This window comes from Myxocyprinus asiaticus, chromosome 33 (genome assembly GCF_019703515.2).
Source record: "Myxocyprinus asiaticus isolate MX2 ecotype Aquarium Trade chromosome 33, UBuf_Myxa_2, whole genome shotgun sequence".
In the NCBI taxonomy this organism is placed as follows: Eukaryota; Metazoa; Chordata; class Actinopteri; order Cypriniformes; family Catostomidae; genus Myxocyprinus; species Myxocyprinus asiaticus.
The window spans coordinates 6616458-6644334 of NC_059376.1; the positions used below are offsets into that span (position 1 = coordinate 6616458).

Consider the following 27877-nt stretch of genomic DNA (forward strand, 5'->3'; position numbering starts at 1 on the left):
TCTTTAGATGCACTATAATAGAGTGTTTTATTAGCTTGCAAGAGTGCATGTGTGTTTGTATTCACATGAACATCCTCCACTACATAAAAGAAAGCATCCTGACAGACATGAAGCATAAGTGACAGATTTGGAAACCATCTGTACAGAAATATTGCACAAATTGTCGTGAAATATTCACAACTCACGTGAAGCACACAAGAGAGATAATTTTTCACCAAAATGTAATTCTTTTCTCAGCCTGTGAAACAACTTTCCTTTTCCAATAATGACACTGATCCATCTTATTTTTCAGCCCCTCCAACCCCCTGTCAAATCCAATCAATTCCAGATCAAATCAATTTCCGCCCTACATTTTCTCGCGGAATATCCAGTTTCACTCAGATATGTCTAGGAAGACAGCTCCTGCCAAACATTCAAGAATATTTTATAATATTTCAACCACCTTTATGATGTTATTGAGAAAAACATTGAATGTCATCAGAGTCAACATGAGACCCTGTTCGCAACTCATTTTGCAAACCAAAAATGTAGAGCATGTGTGTAATTTTATCCATTGGGAATCGATTGGATCGTGAAAGTTGGGCATTCCTTTTAAGAATGGAGCCAGACCTGAAAGTGAGTTTGCTAAAACAATGCCTAAAACTGTGTCTAAAATCATTTAAGAGGAAGAGCGAGCTATTACATGTTGATTAAAGATTACAAGGGCAAATATACAGTATATATATATATATATATATATATATATATATATATATATATATATATATATATATATATACATACTGTGTGTATACACTGTACCCATGTGTGTGTATATACTGTATTTGGAATAATACACACCAATGAATTGTTCACAATAAGACCTGAAGCATGCATTAGGAAATTAAATGTTACATTTTTATTTAATTTCAACTTTGAGTACTAAATAGCATCAAGGCCCAACTCATGTCTTGAAAACTTGAAAAAAAAATGTGCTCAAGTGATATAATCTGATGATAACAAAGTTCACTCAATTACAAAGACCAACATGCCAAGTTAGCTGCATCCCAACTGAGTCCTGAGCAACTAAATATTCCATAGAGCTTTAGTCATTCTGTGTAAGCTCATAATAGCAAAACTTTCCCTGTGGATTTTACACTGAAACATCTTAATTAATACACACTTACCATCCGCTCATCCTTTTTAATTGGCATGGAATACATATGTAGGAGTACGATAACATCTCAGTTAGCTTTGACAGTAAAAGCAACACAGTATGGTCTAATTAATCGACCATTAAATAAATCTCAGCGTTTTTTCATAAACCGCTCACATAGTGGCCATTAGAAAGTTGCATAATCATACCAGCAATGCATGTTCTGTTGCCTGGCCAACAAGTTTCAAACCATGCATCAAAACCAGCCCTGTGCATGCCAATAAGCACTATGTGGCAAAGCCCAAGGCAGGTGCACACACACACACACACGATATGGACTAACACACTCGTAGACAAAAACACAATGCTACTTTTGTGTTCCTTTAATGAGGGCGTCCATTAGCAGAGCCGACCTACCCAAAGCTCTATTGAAGTGCTGTATGATGGACTTGTCAATAATTTAACTTATTAAACTGTCAGCTTTGCCAGCTCATACCAACAAACAAATTCTCAGGTCATTAATGGGAATTAAACTGTGTTGTACTGATGGCATCATTGCAAAGATAATGTGCTTATTGTCAGTCATGTTTGCTAAGTTTTTGATGTAGTAGCTCAGATCTTGCCATCAAACCTTTTTTGGATGTTGAATATAGTAGGGCTACATTATGGTTTCTATTATGTAGTCGATTGGTATTTCAGTAACTAAGAAACAGTTTAGGACATAATCCTTTTCCAAGTATGCAATTTGTACATTTATCCTGTGATCACATCATGTCAGAATGAATGCAATTAATGTAGGAGTTTCTGAGTACTGAGACCACATCCACACTAATCTGTTTTTATTTGAAAACTCCCTTTTCAGTTTTTGAAAGCAAAGCAAAATAAATGCATAATGTTTTAGTGTGGGTGTGGCCCAGTGGCGATTTCTCAGGGCCAGCAAAGCCTACTCTGCTGGCCTAACATGCCAAATAAATACATATTTTTCATCCTTTCATCCTCTAACCTTTTTGCCTATGTATTTTTAACTGCTTTCCACTCTTAATTAATCTACAAACAAATAGAGAAAAACGAAAAGTTTATCCAGTCAGAATTTATTCCTTGATGCTTACAAGCAAAGTGTGACAACAAATCACATGCCCGAAGCAGCGCGAGTTTGAACTCCACCCCATCAGGCCTTCAGAATTTCCACAGAATCCCTCAAAAGTGCAAATGAATGAGCAACTAAAGTCAGATTGTCAGATTGTCAGATTCATCAGCCAATCAGATTGATTTATTTGTTCTTGGTTGGTTTGATCTTTAGGATATGTCCCAGTCGAGGCCTTCTAGCTGGCCTTGAGTGACGCAATCACGCTTTAAGTGACTTAATTTGAAAGCGAAGTGCGCGAGATCTTGCTGACCAGTCAACTGTCATTACTGCCGCTATCGCCATTGAGAAAGAGATCCTTATGGATTTACAAACCTGAGATGTTCTGCATGACTGTGTGATTGCTTAATTTATAATCATGAAAGGAGGACTGATTTTCACCAAGCAAATTTGTAAGTGCTTTTTGCATTGTTATAGCAGCATCGGGAGTTTTCTAAGTGTAAATTAGGCTGCTTGAGCATTCAGTGTCGGATCAAGTTTTGAAAAGTAGTACTACGTTCTATTCAAATCGGAAAGTCAGATTTTACAACTTCCTACTAGGAAAAGTGCAATGGAATGCATCTTGAAGTCAGAATTACAACTTGTAGGCTCGTGCAGAAATTCTTAACTTGGATTTCGCCGAGATGCAGGGGCATGATGTCACACAAACATGTCGACACTCAGGGAGATATACAAAGTAAGTGTATTTATTACACTTACATTCGCTTTATTAAGTAATATCGATAAATGAGTTCGTTTCCACATTACAAGATATTAAAGCTTGTTTAACAAACGCCTGCATAAACAGGTGTATAAAACATTATAATCTCTTTTGATAATCGTACACCTGAAGCACAAATGCTAGCGCTGCAGCATTGTTTATCAGTTGGGTTGCTAGGAGACATCTCTAATGAGAGTCAAACCCCCACTAAGCTAACGGGAGCATTGCAGTTCTGAATATCAGGGAATGGAATGCATTTATGGTTGGAGATATCAAGTAGGAATATCCCTCATCCAGCTTGAATGTAACGCAGCATAACCGTGTACCCTGACGAAACGAAATTTATTGCAAGCAACATTTAAATCGCAAATATTATTAGATAGATTTTTCCAGGTATTATAAACCTCATTGGTAGATTCATATGAAAAATTATGATTTTTGAATGTCGGTTTGGGAGACGTTCATTTCACAAAACAGTCATGCTGCAGTTAAAATTAGGCTTGCTTGAGCATTAAGTGTTGCATCAAGTTCTGGCTTTCGTGCGTGGATGTGTTTTTAAAATGTCAATTGGATTTACTAGTTAGCTGCGACATAATGTATGATGCCCAAAGGCATAGGGTGTCTTATTCATTGTGAAACTGTGTTTTCTTAATGGCATGAATCACACTGAAGGCCTAGACTTAAAATGCACAGCTCGCCACTGGCGTGGCCTAAAAACGGTCACATTTTGATTTAAATGATAATATTTACTTGCAGAACAAACTGAATACCAGAGATAGCAGATAGCAAATATAACTATATAAAAATCTAAATTAAATTAAAGTAATTAAATTATATTAAATTAAATAATATTTTCAAATAATTTTAAGATGAAGTCATCTTAAGATTTCTCTTAATTTTTTAAAAAGGGCTGGCAATGGAATTTTTTTCCCCAAAACTGAGTAGGTTTGTTTTTACAAGCTATTCGGTATTCGGTGTATCTATTTTGTAAAATGCAAGCATGAACTCAACATACATTCCATCATGTGCGCAAGTACGTGAGGACATAGCAGGTTTTAATTACTTGAAGTTCAGTTATGAAACTCTATATGGCGCAAGCTGACAGGTTCTGTGAACTTGTTATATGTTAGCCAATCGTCTAGCTCTCAAGCAATGTGTTAAGCCAATCGGCTTGCATGGTGTAAGCTGATAGGTCCTAATCAGTTATCCAATTGACTTGTATATTTCTCTCTTTTTCTAATATTTAAATTGCTCAGTTTTGCAGATAAGTCATTTTCACTGCAACACACTGCAATATTTCTTTTTCTAAAACCCTCCTCCCCAGCACCACATGTCTAGATCTGCTACATGAGATTGAATGAATGTTTAATTGTGGAGCAGCATGTCCTACATGCTCGATGCAGCATGTCTTCTGTTTGTCTGACTGTGCAGCAGCATTTCCACATGCTAAAATAGTATGTCTGTGTATGTTTTTGGCAGTACAGAAAGTCATCGTATTTGATCTGCAGCAGCAGCACAGTGTAGCAAATCTTGTCTGCCAAGACCAAATCCTACTGTATCAATATGTCATACCCACATTAACATGCTAAATCCTTTCAAGAGTTGTCCTGACTAAAAATATTCAAAAGAGGAACAGAACAGATATAGTTTTTTTTTTTTCCTTCTCCAGACGAGATGCTTTTCTTCTTACCACAATTGTACAGAGTGGTTATCTGAGTTACCGTAGACTTTGTCAGTTCAAACCAGTCTGGCCATTCTCTGTTGACCTCTCTCATCAACAAGGCATTTCTGTCCACAGAACTGCCGCTCACTGTATGTTTTTTGTTTTTGGCACCATTTGGAGTAAACCCTTGAGACTGTTGTGTGTGAAAATCCCAGGAGATCAGCAGTTTCAGAAATACTCAAACCAGCCCATCTGGCACCAACAATCATCCATGCAATTATCTAATCAGCCAATCGTGTGGCAGCAGTGCAATGCATAAAATCATTCAGATACGGGTCAGGAGATTCAGTTAATGTTCACATCAACAATCAGAATGGCAAATAAATGTGATCTCAGTGATTTGGACCGTGGCATGTTTGTTGGTGCCAGATGGGCTGGTTTGAGTATTTCTGTAACTGCTGATCTCCTGGGATTTTCACACACAACTGTCTCTAGAATGTTCTAGAATGGTGCCAAAAACAAAAAAACATCCAGTGAGTGGCAGCTCTGTGGATGGAAATGCCTTGTTGATGAGAGAGGTCAACAGAGAATGGCCAGACTGTCAGTTCGAACTGACAAAGTCTACGGTAACTCAAGTAACCGCTCTGTACAATTGTGGTGAGAAGAATATCATCTCAGAATGCTATTCTGAGATGCAGGTTGGCGCTGTTTTGGCGGCACGAGGGGGACCTACACAATATTAGGCAGGTGGTTTTAATGTTGTGGTTTTAATGTCGACTCTGTCCATGACCTCTGAGCCCAAGAATGACCCTCAGCCTGGCCCCTGTCTCTCCACTCTCACGCTGTCTCTTCCACTATGCCAAAGTAAATAACCTGTGAGTCACTAGTGGAAAATTGTGTGTAAATAATTATCCCATTTGGCCTATAACTTAGACAATTTGGAGATAATAATTACGTAATGATTAATGTAAGCCCCCAAAATTGCTCCTGCACCCCTAGGGTATCCATATGGCATTGGAGTGATGTAAAACAGCTGGAAGTCAAACACAAGAGACAATTTTCCTAAATTAATTTCCTCTAATGTGCATTCTCAACACTTAAATTCCAGATTCAATCAAAGTTAAGCTCAATCAACAGCACTTGCAGCATAATGTCGATTACAACAACAAAAAAATTGACTTCCTTCATCCCTCCTTTAAAAAAAAAAAAAAAATCTGGTTAAGGCAAAAAAATAATAATAATAATTTACTAAAATTGCCTGTGCAAAGTCATATTCAGTCTTTCATCTCTTGTCATGACTATGTCAAGGCAATAAACGCTGTAACTTTCTGACCCTACTAACCCTAAACCCATACAGCCTCAAGCATGACCTTATCTGTTGCAATTCTCAACAAATATCAACCAAATCTGTCTATGGTGAACTTGAAACAGAGCTGTAATGGTTGACAGAGTGGCTGAAATTGGGTGGAGTTTCTCTGCATTTAAATAAACATTATACTGTTAGAACGCATGAAGGAAGACTTCTGAAAACGGTCATCTTGGAGTACATGCCAACTGCTTTTCCTTTTATGGTCAAAGACTTATCGCTGAGCCGCTAATGGCAGGTGCAGCTGAGATACTGTTGGGTGGGGGTGAATGTGAGGAGGGATTTAAAGCTGTCAATCAAACATTCACTTACCAGATTACAAGTATTTTGTTTTAGAAAACTAGAATTTTTGAGAAAAGAAATTGTAGTTTTACTCTCATTTCACACTCTGGGAATGAAAAAAGACATCTATTAAAAACTTCAGTTGTTTTTCTAGACTGCAATGAGATTAAATGGCAAGCAAATTAACACTTTAGTGTCTTTTAAGAGATCTCATTGTCTTAAACTGTGCTCGGATTTGCAAAGAAACCAAAGTCTGCAATCAAAAGTTAAGATTTGAATAAAAAATCAAAAATTTCTCATCAATTTATTTCAAGACCAAATGATCTGAGCTGTGCTGTTCACATTAATTTTATACTTTCTATACGTCAACAATGGTATTATTTGTTTCTGTTTTTATTACTCCAAAAGCATGTTAAGAGAAACGTCTGGGACAAAGTTGATATTTAAATGAAGAACTCCATTAAGTCTTCTGAGCTATGAAGGAGCAACCTCTGAGGAATACAATTTTATTTTGGGACATTTCATCATATTCATCATATTTTGTCAAATTCAAGTTAATGTGATTTGTTTTTATAATAATGTATTGACGTATTTGGTCACTAAATGAGTGATTGAACTCAATGGGAACATTGTGTCAGATTGAGAAAGTATTGGAATAAACAATGTATACTGAAGAAAAAAAGCAAGATCTTGCTTGTCTACCACAGCAACACAAGCATACATAGCAACCGCACTACTCAGGTTGTTTAGTCAAGTTCAGCTCACTCTTGGTTAGTTTGTTTATACAGCTCTAATACATTTGAATACCACACCATTTAGCCCTGCATTCAGGCCCATATTAGGCTATAAATCGCTCGACTTAAAATATAATGTCAAGTTCAGTTTCAGGCTTATTTTTATTACAAAATTAGCACTTTAGATAGTTGACACAATTCTGTTACACTTTAATGAATAGTACACCCAAAAATAGAAATTCTGTAAATCTGTAGGACTTTCTGCGATATGTCCATAGTCCATAGCTGTTATTCACTGAAAATCTTGCTTGACAGCCGTGGTCACCATTCACTTTCATTGTATGGAAAAGAGCAGCTTGGACATTCTGCTATAAAAACTCATTTGTGATTAACTTATAGATAGTTTCAATTATTGTGTTCCACAGAAGAAAGAAATGCACACTTGTTTGCAAAACATCAGGGTGAGGACTCCTAAATGATAAAAGTGAGCTAGTGTGAACTATTCCTTACTCAGTAATTTTTTATTCACAGTGCACTGGCCGATATAGCATATGGCCAAGACAGGACTAATATTGACACCTAGTAGCATGGACGCACAGAAGTTAATAGGGTCAAAGTACTCTTGATTTTTTCTGGGGTAAAAAAAATATTTTTATTTCTTAGCACTACAATCTTATCAGCCACTCTCTCTCCTTATCATCTGCATTTCCGTAATCAGCTAGCTTTGAGGAGATCTCCACATTTATTTGTAATCAGATTCCCATCAGTGGCTGGTGTGCATAATGCAATCCTCCCACCAGTGAGAAAGCCGAGCCCGGTCGGCCATGCCCATCAACTGTGTCACAATGCTTTGCATAAGAGACCACGAGCACTTTGGCCTGTGGTTGGATAACAGGTAAACAGTGAAGTCACCGCTCTGGGATGTGATTGTTGGGTGGAGAGAAAGAGGGGCGGGGAAAGGCCAAGCAAGCGTCAGGTAGAGTGATGCACAGTAGAATGGAGATCTGATGACACATGTGCATCTACAGGCTCTCAGTTTGAAGCTTTCCCTAAAGTGACAGCACTGTGGAAAGAAATACGGGCCAACTGACAGGGTAAGACTGGCATTTGGTGATATTTTGTGATGAAATCTTGACAGTACAAGTGCGTGGCAATGTTAAGAGAGTTTGCTTGGTTGGCTTGTGGAAACTTGTGCTTTGATGTGTTATTATGTTATTGTCTTTGCAACGGCTAAGGGTGTTTGTTGTTAGTGTGATTATTTTACAATTTCTACTGTTTGGTTATTGAAAGATGGGTTAGACTCGGTTTGGTTGGTTTGAGATAACCCGTGATAACCCGTATACCCTTTTAAATGCACTGCATGCAAAATAAGATGCACGTTTAATGTAGCAATGCATGAATTTCTTCACTCAACTGAGCTTCATCTAATGCTACTGCATGTTAATTAGATCGGTCGTGTAAAAAAACAACTGAATCATAATTATTGGTGACCGTTGATGAAAAATTCAGCAGGTTTTTGAGAGGCTCAGGTCCATCCACATTGTCTGGAGTTCATTTCCCTGAGGAACGATAATAAAACCATCTGCACTGGGTCGGCTCGAGTTACACTGGGAGGAACTATGCAGGGATCACAGTGCTTCTGACAATAATGCAAATTGATTGATGGAAGTACATGGATGGATAATAGCAGTCACAAATGCAGTGTGAGAAGAGAAAGCCACAGATAACAGAATACTAGATGTTTTAATCCACTAAATAATTTGTCACAGATGCATTTTTATATTTTGTGTCTGAGCTTGTTGCTTTCAGGTAGAGATTGACCAGTACCAGTATATAGTTTGTTTAATGACTGTAACACAGTTCAATGGAAAGGAGGAGGCGAGAACCGGCTTAACAATATAAATAATATTTTAATAATAAACTTAAGCAAAAAGACAAACACACACACAGGTGTTGGGCAGCTACCCGTAACTCTCTCTCTCTGGAACTGTCGCCTCCGGTTGCCTTTATCCCTCTCGAGGGCTTGATTAGCCTGATTATGGACGGTGGACGGAACGCCCTGCTGCGTTTTCGGTGGATGTCTCCCTCGCCCGTGGCAGCGGTTCTCCCGCTCCAGGTGGTCGGCCAGGAGCCCATCCCCGCTCGCCGTCGGCGGTCCTCTCGACCCCGCCATGTTCTAGCGGCCCACTCCAGGCGGTCAGCTAGGAGCCCCTCTTCCCCTCATGGTCGGCGGCCGTTCCTCCGCTCTCAGGTGGCCTGGCTCCTCCGTCCCCCGGCGGATGGGGTGCTCCATTGGGGTGGATGGTAGTGGCGAGGACTCTACTATGGCGCATCCCTCCTCCTTCCCGGGTTTGGGCACCAGTGTAACACAGTTCAATGGAAAGGAGGAGGCGAGAACCGGCTTAACAATATAAATAATATTTTAATAATAAACTTAAGCAAAAAGACAAACACACACACAGGTGTCGGGCAGCTGCCCGTAACTCTCTCTCTCTCTGGAACTGTCGCCTCCGGTTGCCTTTATCCCTCTCGAGGGCTTGATTAGCCTGATTGTGGATGGCGGACGGAATGCCCTGCTGCGTTTTCGGTGGATGGAAGGGGTCTCCCCCGCCCGTGGCAGCGGTTCTCCCGCTCCAGGCGGTCGGCCAGGAGCCCCACCCCGCTCGCCGTCGGCGGTCCTCTCGACCCCACCATGTTCTAGCGGCCCACTCCAGGCGGTCAGCTAGGAGCCCCTCTTCCCCTCATGGTCGGCGGCCGTTCCTCCGCTCTCAGGTGGCCTGGCTCCTCCGTCCCCCGGCGGATGGGGTGCTCCGTTGGGGTGGATGGTAGTGGCGAGGACTCTACTATGGCGCATCCCTCCTCCTTCCCGGGTTTGGGCACCAGTGTAACACAGTTCAATGGAAAGGAGGAGGCGAGAACCGGCTTAACAATATAAATAATATTTTAATAATAAACTTAAGCAAAAAGACAAACACACACACAGGTGTCGGGCAGCTGCCTGTAACTCTCTCTCTCTGGAACTGTCGCCTCCGGTTGCCTTTATCCCTCTCGAGGGCTTGATTAGCCTGATTAGGGATGGCGGACGGAATGCCCTACTGTTTTTTCGGTGGACGGAAGGGGTCTCCCCAGCCCATGGCAGCGTTTCTCCCGCTCCAGGCGGTCGGCCAGGAGCCCCAACCCGCTCGCCGTCGGCGGTCCTCTCGACCCCGCCATGTTCTAGCGAACTACTCCAGGCAGTCAGCTAGGAGCCCCTCTTCCCCTCATGGTCGGCGGCTGTTCCTCCGCTCTCAGGTGGCCTGGCTCCTCCGTCCCCCGGCGGATGGCCGCGGCTGCTCCGTTGGGGTGGATGGTAGTGGCGAGGACTCTACTATGGCGCATCCCTCCTCCTTCCCGGGTTTGGGCACCAGTGTAACACAATTCAATGGAAAGGAGGAGGCGAGAACCGGCTTAACAATATAAATAATATTTTAATAATAAACTTAAGCAAAAAGACAAACACACACACACAGGTGTCGGGCAGCTGCCCATGACTCTCTCTCTCTCTGGAACTGCCGCCTCCATTAGGGGCCCGGTGTGCAGCATCACGACCTGGCCCTGCCCTCCTCCCTGCCATAATGACTGATGCTTTTTACGGTTATTTTTGTTATTTTTAAGTGTCTGATATAACCCATTAATTAGTGATTACTATTGGTTATATGATTATTATTGAGGTTAGTGATTATTTAATAAAATTTTTTATTCATATTAATTATTGCTTTATTTCTGCTTTTTGACACAAAAAGTTTAAAAAAAATTGTTAGACATCATTTTACAGCAGTTAAAATGTAGTATGCATATTATAGTAGAAAATGCAATATTTTAATAATAATAAGTAATGATACCTTTATTAGTAATCATAATAATAATAATACAAATCAGCCACAAATGCAGTGTGGGAAAAGATGTTCTGCCACAGAAAACAGAAAACTAGACATTTTATTCCATTAAATACTTGTCATATACTGTGTGCTATTTTATACTTTTTTTGTGTCTGATCAGGTTGCTTTCAGGTAGAGATTGACCAATATCATAGTTTTTATGACTTTATAACCAATTATTTTTATGTTTAAGTGTCTGATAACCCATAAACAGAATTTTAAATGATTGATTAATTACATTTTTTAAAATATTGCTTTATTTCTGCTTTTTGACACAAAAATAACTAATCATTAGACTACAGCAACAAAAACATAGCATGCATTGCGAATATTGTAATAAAAATACTACTACTAATAATAATACTTTATTCAAATTATAAAAATAATAACAATACTAACTATCTTTTAAACCAATTATTGGTCTAACTCTACTTTTAGGTAATTAAAGGTCAACTTACAGTGAAGATGAAGAGTTACCTTTGTTACCTATGAAGATAAAAGTACTTATTTATTTTTTTTTACATGCAGAGATTTGTTGCTGATAATTACCTTTAATTAAATTATATTTTAAAGCTGATTGCTGGAGTGACATGATGCGTTATTAGTTTACAAATGTAGTCTTGGTTTCTTAGTGTGGACTTGTCGTTTGATCTGTCTCTGTGGCACTGTAATGTTAACCTTAATTAATTTTATATTTAAATCACAATATCATAATGGACTAGAGATGAACAGCACAAATTTGATAGATTATTTGGCCTCTTTTGTGGCAGTATTTGTTTTAGAATTGCGTAAGGTTGATTACTATGCAAATTCCAGGATTTTGCATTAGGAAAATCTTAGGAACAACAAAACAAAGGAGAGCTTTTTTGTGTTGGAAATTTTGTCTCTTGAAACTGTGGCCAAGATCTTTGTAATGTAATGTTTGTACTCTACTTATTGCTATGGGAAATGCTCAGGGGTGTAATGTACTGAAGTAATTGTATTCTGAACTTATCTTACTTGTACACTTGTACTCTTATTCAAATTTTCAAAGACTTTACTCCTTACAATTTCATTTAGAACTTTGAAGTACAACACACTTCATAAATTAAGTATATCTTTGTTTGTCTTACCAAGTTAATCAAACCGCGCTCAGTCAAATGTTACTTTATTTAAAACAGCCAATGAAATCTATTTCAGTTATATGTCCTTGCATTCCTGTAGAGTCAATTAAAACAATCACTTAGGATGGAAGAACTTGAACATGAACACAGTCAACAATGAGACAATACTCAAATTTAATTTCAAGTTGAATTAAATTTTACTTAAACTTGAACCATTTCAAGTAACAGATTTTATGCCATTGATTTCAGTTTAACATCTGGTGTGTCCTAGAGCCTTACAAAGTCAGACATTGAGAAAATTGTTAGTACTCATTTTGTTTTACAAGTTTGATGCATTAAGTTAATGCATCGAAGTTACTTTAATAAGAACATGGGAAACTTTTTATTTTCTCTTTTGTATGATTTTGGCTAGATATTTGAACTTTTAATGGAGTACAATTTTTGACACAGAACCTACAGTTGAAGTCAGAAGTTTACATACACTCCACAGATTTAATATTAGCAAACTATAGTTTTGGCAAGTCACTTTGTGCATGACATGAGTTATTTTTCCAACAATTGTTTACAGACAGATTGTTTCACTTTTAACTGACTATATCACAGTTCCAGTGGGTCAGAAATTTGTATTCACTAAGTTAACTGTGCCTTTAAGCAGCTTGGAAAATTCCAGAAAATGATGTCAAGACTTTAGGCAATTAGCCAATTAGCTTCTGATAGGAGGTGTACTGAATTGGAGGTGTACCTGTAGAAATATTTTAAGGCCTACCTTCAAACTCATTGTCTCTTTGCTTGACATCATGGGAAAATCAAAAGAAATCAGCCAAGACCTCAGAAAAAAATTGTGGACCTCCACAAGTCTGGTTCATTCTTGGGAGCAATTTCCAAATGCCTGAATGTACCACGTTCATCTGTACAAATAATAGTACGCAAGTATAAACACCATGGGACCACGCAGCCATCATATCGCTCAGGAAGGAGACGCATTCTGTCTCCTAGAGATGAACGTAGTTTGGTGCGAAAAGTGCAAATCAATCCCAGAACAACAGCAAAAGACCTTGTGAAGATGCTGGAGGAAACAGGTAGACAAGGATCTATATCCACAGTAAAACGAGTCCTATATCAATATAACCTGAAAGGCTTCTCAGCAAGGAAGAAGCCAGTGCTCCAAAACCGCTATAAAAATTCCAGACTACAATTTGCAAGTGCACATGGGGACAAAGATCTTACTTTTTGGAGAAATTTCCTCTGGTCTGATGAACTTTTTGGCCATAATGACCATCGTTATGTTTGGAGGATAAAGGGTTAGGCTTGCAAGCCGAAGAATACCATCCCAACCGTGAAGCATGGGGGTGGCAGCATAATGTTGTGGGGGTGCTTTGCTGCAGGAGGGACTGGTGCACTTCACAAAATAGATGGCCTAATGAGGAAGGAAAATTATGTGGATATATTGAAGCAACATCTCATGACTTCAGCCATGAAGTTAAAGCTTGTTTGCAAATGGGTCTTCCAAATGGACAATGACCCCAAGCATACCTCCAAAGTTGTGGCAAAATGGCTTGAGGACAACAAAGTCAAGGTACTGGTGTGGCCATCACAAAGCCATGACCTCAATCCGATAGAAAATTTGTGGGCAGAACAGAAAAAGTGTGTGCGAGCAAGGAGGCCTACAACCCTGACACAGTTTCACCAGTTCTGTCTGGAGGAATGGGCCAAAATTCCAGCAACGTATTGTGAGAAGCTTGTGGAAGGTTACCCAAAATGTGTGACCCAAGTTAAACAATTTAAAGGCAATGCTACCAAATACTAACAAAGTGAATGTAAACTTCTGACCCACTGGGAATGTGATGAAAGAAATAAAAGCTTAAATAAATCATTCTCTCTACTATTATTCTGACATTCACATTCTTAAAATAAATTATTGATCCTAACTGACCTAAGACAGGGAATGTTTTCTATGATTAAATGTCAGGACTTGTGAAAAACTGAGTTTAAATATATTTGGCTAAGGTGTATGTAAACTTCTGTCTTCAACTGTACTTCAAACTAAAATGATTGTTCACCCAAAGATTTTAATTCTGTCATCATTTACTCACCCTCATGTTGTTCCAAACCCTTATGACTGGCTTTGTTCCGTGGAACCCAAAAGGCGATGTTAGGCAGAATGACAGCATCTGTCACCATTCACTTTAATTTAACTAGAAAAATAGAGCATTGTCAGCATTCTTAAAAAGGCATTGTGTTCAGTGGAAGAAAGAATGTTTAGAACGATGAGGGGGATCAAATGACAACAGAGTTTTTGGTTGAGCTCTATCCCTTTAAGAAGAATTTCTCGGGACATTTTACACCCCTGTAGATGTTAAGCCTTTATTAAAGGCAGATGGAGCAAAAACTGTTTTAAATCAGCAGTGAGGATTCACTATGATACAGGAGTGAGTGGCAGCTGAGGAAAGTGAGACAGTTGAGTTTAGTGATACTGAACCGGCATACAAGGGGTCAGTCAGTCTCTCTTCCAGTCCTCTGTGTGATTTTCCTCTCTTAAGACTATAAAGTTTAGATATCCTTGTTAAAGTTCAGCTCTTGTGTCATGAAAAGTCTTTTTGTTTTCAGCTAAATCTGCTCGAGTCACATGAGGCTTTGCTACCAGAGCTCAAGAGTTTATGTGGCTTATTTGTCAGCTTTTATTCTGCAGTTGAAGCTTGTAACTTCAATATGTAACAGAAATTCAGTTAAAGAAATGAAAATTATGTAATTATTTACTCAGTGATGTTGTTCCAAACCTAAAAGAATTTGACACGAATGGAAAAAGAATGGAACACGAAAGGAGATATTTTGAAGAATGTACTGGTCGTTCTTTTCCATGTGGACTGGAGCCCTAGGTTTAATGAAAAAAGCAGCAATTTCCAATTCAAAATATTTTTTTTGTGTCAGATCTTTTTTTTTTTCCTTGGTTAATCCGGTTTTCAAAACTGAATGATTCGTGCAGGAATTGGACAGATCCGGTTCTCAAATTCTATTCATTGGCTCACTGCAGGTTAAGATTGTCTGTGAATAACAACTTAAATTTCACTCTGTTCCTCACACAAAGCTTTTGCATGGCTTCAGTGCAGTTTTGGAAAATAGTGCACAAGTCGTATCGGCCACTTCAGTGATTGATACCTTTATGGTGCTTTTACATATTTTTAGAAGCTTGAAAGCTTCAGTTCTCATTTATTTTAATTGCATGGAATGGAGTGACAGCACAGTCTCCATGATGACAGAACTTATTTATTTTTGACTGAACTATTCCTTTAGTATATTTGTTTTATATATCTTGTCCAGGAACTTTGTGATTTCAAGCTGTGCTGTCAGCAGTGGGAAAAGAGATCAGTGGGTCTGATGTTTATCAATTCCTTAATTAAAAGCATTTGTGGCATAATGTTGATTACCACAAAACATTATCACCCCTCATTTTTTTTTAAAATCACGGTAAGGCACTTCCAATTGACATGAAGGGGGGCAGTTTTACATGATTTTAGTTTGATAAAATTTCTTACTAAACTTATATCTGTAAAAGTAGCCTATATCCAATACTGGGATTACAGGGTTTCATTGTCATGGCAACAAAGTTGCAATATTGGATATAGCATTACATGGATAAAGGCATCACACTAAAATCATACATTAAATCAAATATTTCAAACTAATATTTTTTATTTCTTGCATAATTAAAAAAAATGATGCATAATAAATATTAATAATTAAATAATAATTTAATATACATGCAGTTTTTATAAGCTTATATTAATTGAGACTACATAGATTATTTTTACTTTTTAAAATCAATTTGAATGGCCAAATGACAATTTAAGTGAACTGCAAAAAAGCTCAAGGATTTTAAAAAATCCTGAAAAATGAAAGAAAATCGTGATCAGCCACAAGACATCAAACATGCACTTTCACTGACACGTACAATGAAATTCTAACCAAAAATCTTGTTTAAAAAAGAAGTTTATGGAAATACTATTTGTAAACTGTATTTGATTTTGGGGAAAATAAACAATGGTTATTTTATGTTTACCTGTGATACTATGCCAGCTCATGCAATCATACTCCAATTTTGAAAGTCACATTTCATAAGCATCAACAAGAATGCTGTTTCTACAGTAACACAGGGATAGTTCATTAGAGGGACAGTTCGCCCAAAAATGAAAATTCTTCCATATTTTACTCACCTGTTTATACGAAAGGAGATGTTAAGCACAATGTCTTAGCTGCTTTCCTCCATACAGTGAAAGTGGATGAGGACTAGTGATAGCTGTGGTCGCTGTCCACTTTCATTTGTGAAAAATAGCAGCTGCTAGATATATAATTTTGTTTAACACAGAAGAAAGACAGCCATACAGGTTTGGAAATGGGGACAGAATAGTACATTTTGGGTGAACAGTCCGTTTGAATATGAAATGGCTTGTCGAGAGCACTTTTTTTATTTGTCAACGTATTTCTTATCGATACAGAAAGTTGGGGCAGGACATCGAAGGGCTTGTCCCTTTTCAAATAGCCAATATCCTTATGTTTGATAAGATCTTTTGCTGTTTCCATCACTGAATATGTGTTGCTTATTTCTGCAGCAGTTGAATCCTGGGGAAAACCCTGACAGACTTCGGCGAGTTGACTCGAATCGGAAATCTCGTAGTTTCAGCAAGCAGCCCAGCACTGGGGATTACTACAAGGCTCTGGGTAGCGATACCACAGACCAGAGCCCCAACAGAGCCATGGCACCCAACGAGGAGGTAAAGCAACAATTTCATTCAAATTAATTTGCATGCATGGTGTTTCTTAGCAAAGCTGAACTTTGAGGTAGGACACGTAATTTTGATTTTTATATTTTTTTATAAATAAATGATAAGGTGAAAGATAAATGATAAATTCACCTTTGATTTTTGAGCAACATTACAGGTTAAAACAATTACCATAGAATGTGGGAGCATCATTATTATTATAAATCTTATTATTTACGGAGATACAGAAGGTAGGTCTTTTACTATAATCAGTTGACTTCAGCACCTGTTGTTTGCATTATATGCCAGTGGTATGAGTCCAAAAAAAAAATCAATAAATACATTTTGGTTTAGAACAAGCTTTCTTTTTTGTTTATCCATTTTTAAGGGCCTATATGGTAAATATATAGTTATGGTGCGCTCAAAGTGGCTCCATCTATAAATTGTTACATTTGACACATTTTTGATGGTTAAAACCCAAATGTGGGTCTCATGGTATGAAGCTAGTTTTTCTTGTCCAACAAAACAAAAGTCTGAAGTACAAATCGTGTTGAAACTAGAAATGTATCTTTATGTATTCACATAAAAACAATGTTAAAATCTCGATTTTTGAGAGTCCAAAAATCAGAGTGTGCTTGTTCCCGTTGCCCCCCGCGGCGTGGTCTGGTTTCAGACTCTTTCTGATTCTGTCGGACCCCAGTGGTTTTCTGTCATCAACTTGCGTCATCACAAACATGAACATATTGGAGAACACAATGCGGGTCGCTATATCTGTGTGTTTTTTTTAATTGATTTGGAGTCATTATGCACACCAGAGTGAATGAATGACACTTGCACCTCTGTGCATCTCTGTGTATCGCATACAGCAGATCCTGTATGTATGTCCATGAGGAGGCAACTATTTCTGATCCTCGCAAACAGTCTTTTTTGAAGAGGCAGCTGGTTGTGAGCATAGTATTTGCAGTGCTGCTAATGTTCCCCTGCCATAGCACAGAGGAATCCAGCAACACTTGCAGTGGAAAAACTTTATTTAACTTAAAATGAATAACAAAAACCAACATGTTTCGGCATGTAGGCCTTCATCAGGGTTAAGATAAAAATACAAGACATGCATGTTTAAAACAACTCTGACCAATGAAAGCATTTTTTTATTGTGCTTCTATGTCATTCGCTACTTTAAAGGGCGAGATGTTTCTCCAATGTAAAGCTTTTTACGTGGACATTGAATAATGTAGATCACATTTCTAGTTTTGCATGTTATAAAACTTTTTATGTCTATACGTTTATCATTTATAGGATGATTGAATTTTTTTTTAATATTTTTGGAAAATTGACAGTTAGTACAATTGCCACATTTAAAATTACTTGTTGGAATTGAAGTTTCCTTTGATGGACAGGCTTTTACAACTCTATTTTTTATGTTTTATAGGTTATCATTGGTATATTTTTGAATGTATCCTTCAAAGTCAAATCACTTTGAAGGACATACCAGTATTTTTGAATCACATCTCGAATATTAATAGTTTTTGGAGTATAAGTAGTGCAAAAAATCAGGTCTGGGTTGAGCCTAGATGTTTTTTTAGGGGCCAAATACATTTCCTGACTTTTTGATTGTTTTTTTTTAACCGCATTATTTAACCAATCTTCCCTATAATTTTGTCCTTTAAATTTGGATAACATGTTCTGTTATTCATTTTAAGTCAAATAAAGTTTTTCATGCAAGTGTTGCTGGATTCCTCTGTGCCATTCCTGTTGTTTCTATCCATGCACCTTGTGAGTGGGTAAAGTAGTGCCCGATCTACAGTGGTGGCCAAAAGTTTGGAATAATGTACAGATTTTGCTATTTCGGAAGGAAATTGGTATTTTAATTCACCAAAGTGGCATTCAACTGATCACAAAGTATAGTCAGGACATTACTGATGTAAAAAACAGCACCATCACTATTTGAAAAAAGTTATTTTTGATCAAATCTTGACAGGCCCCATTTCCAACAGCCATCACTCCAACACCTTATCCTTAAGTAATCATGCTAAATTTCTAATTTGGTACTAGCAGATCACTTGCCATTATATCAAACACAGTTGAAAGCTATTTGGTTCATTAAATGAAGCTTAACATTGTCATTGTGTTTGTTTTTGAGTTGCCACAGTATGCAATAGTCTGGCATGTCTTAAGGTCAATATTAGGTCAAAAATGGCAAAAAAGAAACAGCTTTCTCTAGAAACTCATCAGTCAATCATTGTTTTGAGGAATGAAGGCTATACAATGCTTGAAATTGCCAAAAAACTGAAGATTTCATACAAAGGTGTACACTACGGTCTTCAAAGACAAAGGACAACTGGCTCTAACAAGGACAGAAAGAGATGTGGAAGGCTAGATGTACAACTAAACACTAAACTAAGTACATCAGAGTCTCTAATTTGAGAAATAGACGCCTCACATGTCCTCAGCTGACAGCTTCATTGAATTCTACCTGCTCAACACCAGTTTTATGTACAACAGTAAAGAGAAGACTCAGGGGTGCAGGCCTTATGGGAAGAATTGCAAAGAAAAAGCCACTTTTAAAACAGAAATCAAAAAGAAAAGGTTAGAGTGGGCAAAGAAACACAGGCATTGGACAACAGATAATTGGAAAAGAGTGTTATGGATCTTAACCCCATTGAGCTTTTGTGGGATCAGCTAGACTTTAAGGTGTGTGAGAAGTGCCCGACAAGACAGCCACATCTATGGCAAGTGCTACAGGAAGCGTGGGGTGAAATGTCACCTGAGTATCTGGACAAACTGACAGCTAGAATGCCAAGGATCTGCAAAGCTGTCATTGCTGCACATTGAGGATTTTTTTGATGAGAACACTTTGAAGTAGTTTAAGAAGTTCTGAAATTTTATTTCAGATTGTAATAGTAATTTTTCACATTATTAATGTCCTGACTATACATTGTGATCAGTTGAAAACCACTTTGGTGAATAAAAGTACCAATTTCTTTCCATAAGAGCAAAATCTGTACATTATTCCAAACCTGCCACTCATGGTGCGCGTGTGTGTGTTTGTGCAACTGAGGATGTCATCATGCTTAAATCGGCAAAAACGCATGCGCAAGGTATTCCTAAACAAGCGTGGACCCAGAATAAGTGACGTGCAATATCTATATCTAGTTTTTGGATTTCAGAAATGTACATCTGCTATACTCTGGAATGCATCATTTGGGGTCCAAGCACCAAAGTGATATATAAAGTGACATATCAGTCTATCACTAGTTTGAATAAGCTTTTATGTGTTGCTTGTCAAATGTATTCTTTATACTTTTATTTGAAGCTAAAAGAGCCACATTTGATCTTGGGCATGTGTTGATAATGCAGATAGCTAGTTTGTCTTTATAAAAAACTTAATGGCTTGCATTTTTCAGTTTGTAGTTTTTGTAGTTAGCAATATGCTTACATTTTTCAATGTTATTCCAAGCACTTTGTCTTATTGTCTTTCCAAAGTACATTGATTTTCTGACATTTGCTAGAACTGAATGGTGAAACATTTTGAGAGCAAGCAACAATTGTTCAGTTGTGGTGACTCAGAAACCGCAACCAACATGGCTACTACATAGAAATCACATCAGCTAAACTCCTACCTGTGCTTTTGGAAATAGCAGCCATCTGTCTAGTCCAAATGGAGCTAGCTTCACTTCTTCACCTGTTACATTTCAACACAAATCCATGCAAGGTGTGGTGGCCCTCAGCTAGTATTGTAGTCCAGCTTTTAGTGTGCACATATTGGGCTACTGAATAAACAATGCTAAGTGTTTTCTTTGTTGTGTTATGTAAGTCTGATGACCAGGGCCTTGAAGCACTGTGTTTGTCAATGAACTACACATACTCTCTGTTTGCTAGCACAGATTTTGGCTTTTTTATGAAAGCAGCAAAACTCATAGGAAAGAAAACACACAAATCGAGGTCTTTTTAATATCTCAATAGTTCTCCTAGACACCAATGAGTTTAAATGGAGAGCAAAAGGAGACTTTTTGCTTAAAGGTGCTTTAAAAAAAAATTTTTTTTACGCATTATGAAAGTAAAAAAATAAATAAAAAATTAATAGAAATCTTGAAACATGTTTAAAATGAGATGAAGACTCCAGTTGCCTTATAAAAGCCAGGTCAGGGCTTTGTGATGGCCACTCCAATACCTTGACTTTGTTGTCCTTAAGCCATTTTGCCACAACTTTGGAGGTATGCTTGGGGTCATTGTCCATTTGGAAGACCCATTTGCGACCGAGCTTTAACTTCCTGTCTTGAGATGTTGCTTCAATATATCCACATAATTTTCCTTCCTCATGATGCCATCTATTTTGTGAAGTGCACCAGTCCCTCCTGTAACTAAGCACCCCCACAACATGATGCTGCCACCCTCATGCTTCACGGTTGGGATGGTGTTCTTCGGCTTGCAATCCTCACACTTTTTCTTCCAAACATAACGATGGTCATTATGGCCAAACAGTAAAATGTTTGTTTCATCAGACCAGAGGACATTTCTCCAAAAAGTAAGATCTTTGTCCCCATTTGCACTTGCAAAACTGTAGTCTGGCTTTTTTATGGTGGTTTTTATTGGCTTCTTCCTTGCTGAGCAGCCTTTCAGGTTATGTCGAAATAGGACTCATTTTACTGTGGATATAGATACTTGTCTACCTGTTTCCTCCATCATCTTCACAAGGACCTTTGCTGTTGTTCTGGGATTGATTTGCACTTTTCGCACCAAACTACATTCATCTCTAGGAGACCAAATGCGTCTCCTTCCTGAGCGGTATGATGGCTGCATGGTCCCATGGTGTTTATACTTGGTACCTTCAGGCATTTGGAAATTGCTCCCAAGGATGAACCAGAATTTTTAATCTGAGGTCTTTGCTGATTTCTTTTGATTTTCCCATGATGTCAAGCAAAGAGGCACTGAGTTTGAAGGTAGGCCTTAAAATACATCCACAGGTATACCTCCAGTTCAGTACACCTCCTATCAGAAGCTAATTGGCTAATTGTCTAAAGTCTTGACATCATTTTCTGGAATTTTCCAAGCTGCTTAAAGGCACAGTTAACTTAGTGTATGTAAACTTCTGACCCGCTGGAATTGTGATATAGTCAATTAAAAGTGAAACAATCTGTCTGTAAACAATTGTTGGAAAAATTACTCATGTCATGCACAAAGTAGATGTTCTAAAGACTTGCCAAAACTATAGTTTGCTAATATGAAATCTGTGGAGTGGTTAAAAAATTAGTTTGAATGACTTCAACCTAAATGTATGTAAACTTCTGACATCAACTATACTTAGATGCGTCGCTAGACTTCAAAATCAGATGAACTGCGGTACAAATGCATACCAACCCGTATAAATGAGAACCAACTGATATACTCCAAGTCTAAATAAACGTTTTAATGCAAAGAGGAACTTGACGATACATTTGATTATATGACTGTTAAACGGTCCCCATTTGTAACCTAATGCCCCCCTCTGTACTAATTTGCTCTCAGCGCCCCTGGCATTCTTTGAATGCCCCCTGGGGTGCGATACCACCCCCGTTGAGACCCCTGGATTAAATTAATCATGGCCGACTGTGAATAGTGAATTTCTGCAATGGCATCTGTAACTAAAAACTACTGTGTTTGAATGATGCTGCATCCAGGCCCCTAGGTGTCAGTGTAAATCCAAGATGATTTATTAAAAAAAATTACTGAGTGCACCTTGAAACATTAATCTCATATGTGTCTACTTTCAGTAGACATATCTACTACGCCTTAAACTGTGCTGAGATTTGCCAAGTCTGAAATCAAATTCAAAACCAACTCATTAATAGGAACATTTAATTCTTCCAAGATCAAATGATCTGAGCTAATATCCTGTCAATATTATTTTATAGCTCTATACGCTTAGTATATGTCAATAATTGTCTCTTTAGTCTCTGTTTTTGATAATCCTCTTATTTTAGGAGAAACACCTAAGACAAAGTTGATAGTTAAAGGAATTTTCTGGGTTCAGTACAAGTTAAGTGCAATCGACAGCATTTGTGGCATAATATTGATTACCACAAAATGTATTTAGTCTCATCCCTCTTTTCCTTTAAAAAAAGCAAATATCGAGGTTACAGTGAGGCACTTACAATGGAAGTGAATGGGGGCCAGTTTTTGAATGTTAAAATACTCACTGTTTCAAACATTTAGCCACAAGATGAAAAGAATATCTGTGCTAACATGATTTTAGTGTGATAAAATTGCTTACTTACCTTTTCTGTGTAAAGTTATAGCCAGTTTTTTAAATTTAATCAACTTTACAGCTCAAATAATACATGCGTTTTAACAGAAGAATTAATGTAAGTGGTTTTGTAAAATTATAAGCTTCACATTTCTGCCTTTTAAACCCTCCAAAAATTGGCCTCATTCACTTCCATTGTAAGTGGCTCACTGTAACCTCGATTTTTGCTTTTTTCTTATAAAGAAAAAAAGGGATGAGACTAAATAAATTTTGTGGTAATCAACATTATGCCACAAATGCTGTTGATTGAGCTTAACTTGTACTGAACCCGGAACATTCCTTTAAATAAGACGTAAATGAGATCTACATTATCTGAGCTATAATATCCACATTAAATTTCTAGCTCTATACTCTATTATTGTATGTCACACTAGTGTCTATTTTTATTAATCCTAAGGAATTTTAGGATCTGAGACAAAGTTGATACTTGAATGAGAACAACTTTGAGCTCAATTAAGTCTCTGTATCTGTGAAAAAGCAACCTCTGAGCGAAAAATGTTCTTAAAGCTAGAATAGGAAAATTAGCAGAGAATTGTGCTATTTGTTAGATAACTACCAGTGAGTCATTTTTTGAGATCCATGCTGGGAATGAGGAATGTGCAAAATTACATATTTTCAAAATCGTCTAGTCGGTTGCCTGAAAATAAAAGTGTTTAATAGCAGAATTCCTGGTGGCAAACAAACGGTGGCAAAAGAGCTCAGCAGCAACTGTCCACTTCCATGATGCAACAGAGTCGGTCTCCCTACACTCTCAAACTACTTTTATATTTGGATACTGTATATTGGAATTATTATTTTTTTATTTATTTTTCTCCCCAATTTGGAATGCCCAATTCCCAATGCGCTCTAGGTCCTGTGGTGGTGTAGTGACTCGCCTCAATCCGGGTGGCAAAGGACAAATCTCAGTTGCCTTCAAGTTTGAGACCGTCAATCTGCGAATCTTATCATGTGGCTTGTTGAGCGCATTATCGCGGAGAGGCTTCACGTTATTCTCCGCGGCATCCATGCACAACTCACCACGCGCCCCACTGAGAGCGAGAACCACATTATAGCAACCACGAGAAGGTTAACCCAAACTGACTCTACCCACCCTAGCAACCGGGCCAATTGCTTGCTTAGAAAACCTGACTGGAGTCACTCAGCATGCCCTGGATTCGAACTAGTGACTCCAGGTGTGGTAGTCAGTGTCTTTACTTGCTGAGATACCCAGGCTCCCTGTATTTTGGAATTAATTGCAATATACTCAAAATACATTGATTTTATACTCACAATCAATAGTTGTATATTTTTTTCCATTGTTTTTAATTTGAGTACGTCACTTGCAATTCTTCATGGGATTGTAGTTCATTAAAGATGTTAAGTACACCGTCTTGTACCTTTGTCTGATTTTCGAATACTTTTTTGCTTCAAATCGAAGTTTGTAATGTGGTGAATAACCTCAGAACAGACTGGTTTGCTTTATGGCTTAGAACTCTTTTATAAAGTATTTTATGAAATTCCAGAACGGCTGTAAAAGGGGGCGGGCACTGAGTAGTCAGTTGTTGGATGTCTAGTCAACCCTTGTGTGCTCATCCATGTAAAGAGAGAATATTTTGCTGGATATCAGCATTTCATATGCTTCCTCTTGCTTCTATCAGATCTAATCTTCATTGAGCCAATTATATTCCCAGTGGGGCGTCTGGCCTCTCAATTGAAGCAGATGGTGACCACATGTCCCTCTGGCTATTGACCCGTTAACAGAGACATGTATGGGACATGAAGTGCACCATATGCTGGAGATAGAGATGATGATGTGGGAGGGATAATGGGCACGTGCATGGCACGCGTCCAGGAGGTGGGGGTGCACGGGGTGAAAGGTCAGGGCTTGTTTACTCTGTGACAGTCGTAGAGGTGGGGGGTGGGAAGGAGGGGTGTGCGGGTGGTCTCTAGAGATGCTGAGTGTGAAGGTTTGTGGCTCTTAGCTTCAACAGATGTCCCTTCATTCCAACAAACCACTCATGAGATATAATTACATATTCATCACCAGCTGTAATGCGATAATGGTGGATGGAGGAAGATAGAAAATTTAATTACAGTAGTATTTTGAAATTGCATTTGTACTTCTATTGTGATATAACATACAGTATATGCCAGTTGAATCATTTAAATGGTGCAAGAGAACTTGGTAGCCTGGCTTTGTGTTAAAAAATAGACTTTAAAAAGTGGTAACCTGTAATTGTTACCTTAAATAGTTATTTCTACTCGATACAATAATTCATATTAATATTTGTTTTAATATTATTTTTATTAAATAATTATATATTCATGTTGATTCAGTTATATAATATTTTTCACTGGATGATTTACAGTAGATGTTACCATATGGAGCACTTTTTTCAGTGTAATCCATCATAATCTATACCTTGTGTCATGCATGGATTTGTCATAAATTGTCTGTTGTGCCATTTTTAGTTTTCATAGTGAAATTTCATTTTTTTTTTTTTTGTACAGTAGGTGATTGTATTACACCAGACTCATGCAAAAGCACATGGGTCCTGATTTACTAAGATCCCAAATAAAGGAGACTGATTTGTTTGCACAATCTATAAAATTGTGTGTGCACTTCTTCAGCGTATTGCGTGTGATTTATTACGAAAAACTGTGCAAAATAACCACACATGGAAATATTTTGTGAAATGTGCCAAATGTAATCGTACTGCTCAATTATGGGTCACTAAAGACCATTTTCTTTATTTTTTATTTGATATAATGTATGATAGGGTCATTTATAATTGGCTAATATTTATTCATACAATCATATAATGTCATCATAAATCTATGCTATTTGGCAATAAGTTTTAAGAGCAGTTGATCAGAATACCCATATGACACTCTTCTCTTAAAGGTATAGTTCACCCAAAAAGGAAAATTCTCTGATCATTTACTCACCCTCATGCCATGCACAGGCCTTTTTACACCAAATGTGAACCTTCGACGCGATTTCTCAGTGCGATTAACATTTTTTACGGAAACAGTGGATTCCTAACAAGCCCTTCACAACTGGAATGAACGTTCGCGCCGACAAAGCAAAGCTTTTTTTTTTTAAGGTGAGTGTGTCATTTTTTTGTCTTCGCCAAACAAAGAAACGCCCCGACCAATAAAATTTGAGCTGCGAATTACGTGTGAGTAGCTGCTGCAGTTCCCAAAACCAGCAGATCAGGTGGTGCTAAAGCACAGAAAACTGTTTTGAACACTGACAATAAACACTGAAGCAGTGAGGACATGTGTTTCATTTGCATCAAATGCCTTAAAAATGTAAACAGTTTTTTCTCCTTTGGGTTCTCTTAACATGTAAATGATATTGCTGCATCACTGCCTTGCATCCCCTTTAAAAAGCTCTCTGATCTTACATGGATTGTCTTCATATATTGCTGTATGTTTTCCCTTTGCATTTAATCTTACGTGAGTTCTCTTATATAGTTCTCTTTTTTGGACTCAAGATGGCGCCGAGTATGGCTGCTGCGTTGCGAGCTCCGACACAACTTAGCAATGGTTTGTTTGTTTTGTTTACAATTCTTATGTTTCTTGTCTTGGATGTTGCCTGCCTTATTGTCTACGACAGACAAACACTTTTGGACATTGGCTCAGCGATCTCACACCGTAAACCGGACTTCACATTCCTCAATGCCGACCCGCTGTTTACAAACACGCAAGCGGAGCCCTTTGTCTGGGCAGCACGGCCGCGGAAACGCAGGAGGAAAAGGGGAAACAGAGCCGGCGTTCTCATCAGAGTAAGACGCCGCGCAAATCGACCCCCGCTACCCACTATTCTACTGGCAAATGTTCAGTCTCTGGATAACAAGCTCTGCGAGCTGAAAGCGCAGATCTCTTTCCAACGAGAGACGAGGGACTGCTGCATTATCTGCCTTACGGAAACTTGGATGTCTGCGGAGATTCCAGACTCAGCCATTGAACCCGCGGGGTTCTCCATGCTCCGAGCGGACAGAGCGAAAGACCTCTCAGGTAAAACTAGAGGAGGTGGTGTATGTTTTATGATCAACAAATCCTGGTGTGATCAGAGGAACATACATTCTATCAAGTCTTTCTGTTCTCCTGATCTGGAATTTCTTATGCTTCTGTGTCGACCATTCTGGCTACCGAGGGAATTCACAGCGGTCATTATCACTGCTGTGTACATCCCCCCACAAGCCGACACAGACCGGGCACTCAAGGAACTGTATGGGAGTATAAGTGAGCAGGAAACCGCGCACCCTGAGGCCGCGTTCATTGTGACCGGGGACTTTAATAAAGCCAGTTTAAAATCAGTCGCACCAAAATATCACCAGCACATTAGTTTCAACACACGAGGGGACCGGGTTTTGGACCATTGCTACTCTCCGTTCCGGGATGGCTACAAATCCCTCCCCCGCCCACCATTTGGAAAATCGGACCACTCTTCCATTCTGCTTCTGCCCGCTTACAGGCAGAAACTGAAACAGGAAGCACCCACCCTCAGAACGATCCAGTGCTGGTCGGACCAATCAGACTCTACGCTACAAGACTGTTTTGATCGCACGGACTGGGAGATGTTCCGGTCCGCCTCTGATGACGACATCGAGCTTTACGCTGATAGCGTAATGTGCTTCATCAGAACGTGTGTAGAGGAAGTGATTCCGACCAGAACTGTGCGAATCTATCCGAATCAGAAGCCGTGGATCAACAGCGATGTTCGCGCAGCACTTAATGTGCGGACCTCCGCTTTTAATTCCGGGAACGCGGAGGAGCATAAACAAGCCAGTTATGCCCTCCGAAAA

General features: G+C 38.5%; 1 protein-coding gene across 1 annotated transcript in view; it reads left to right on the plus strand.

Annotated features, from left to right (window-relative positions):
- espn (espin) overlaps positions 1–27877 on the plus strand; it is a 130133-nt gene that overhangs the window by 58831 nt on the left and 43425 nt on the right. Inside the window, exon 8 of the mRNA XM_051670149.1 lies at positions 16652–16813. Within this exon, the coding sequence (XP_051526109.1) occupies positions 16652–16813 (162 nt within the window). The remainder of the gene's footprint in view (positions 1–16651; positions 16814–27877) is intronic.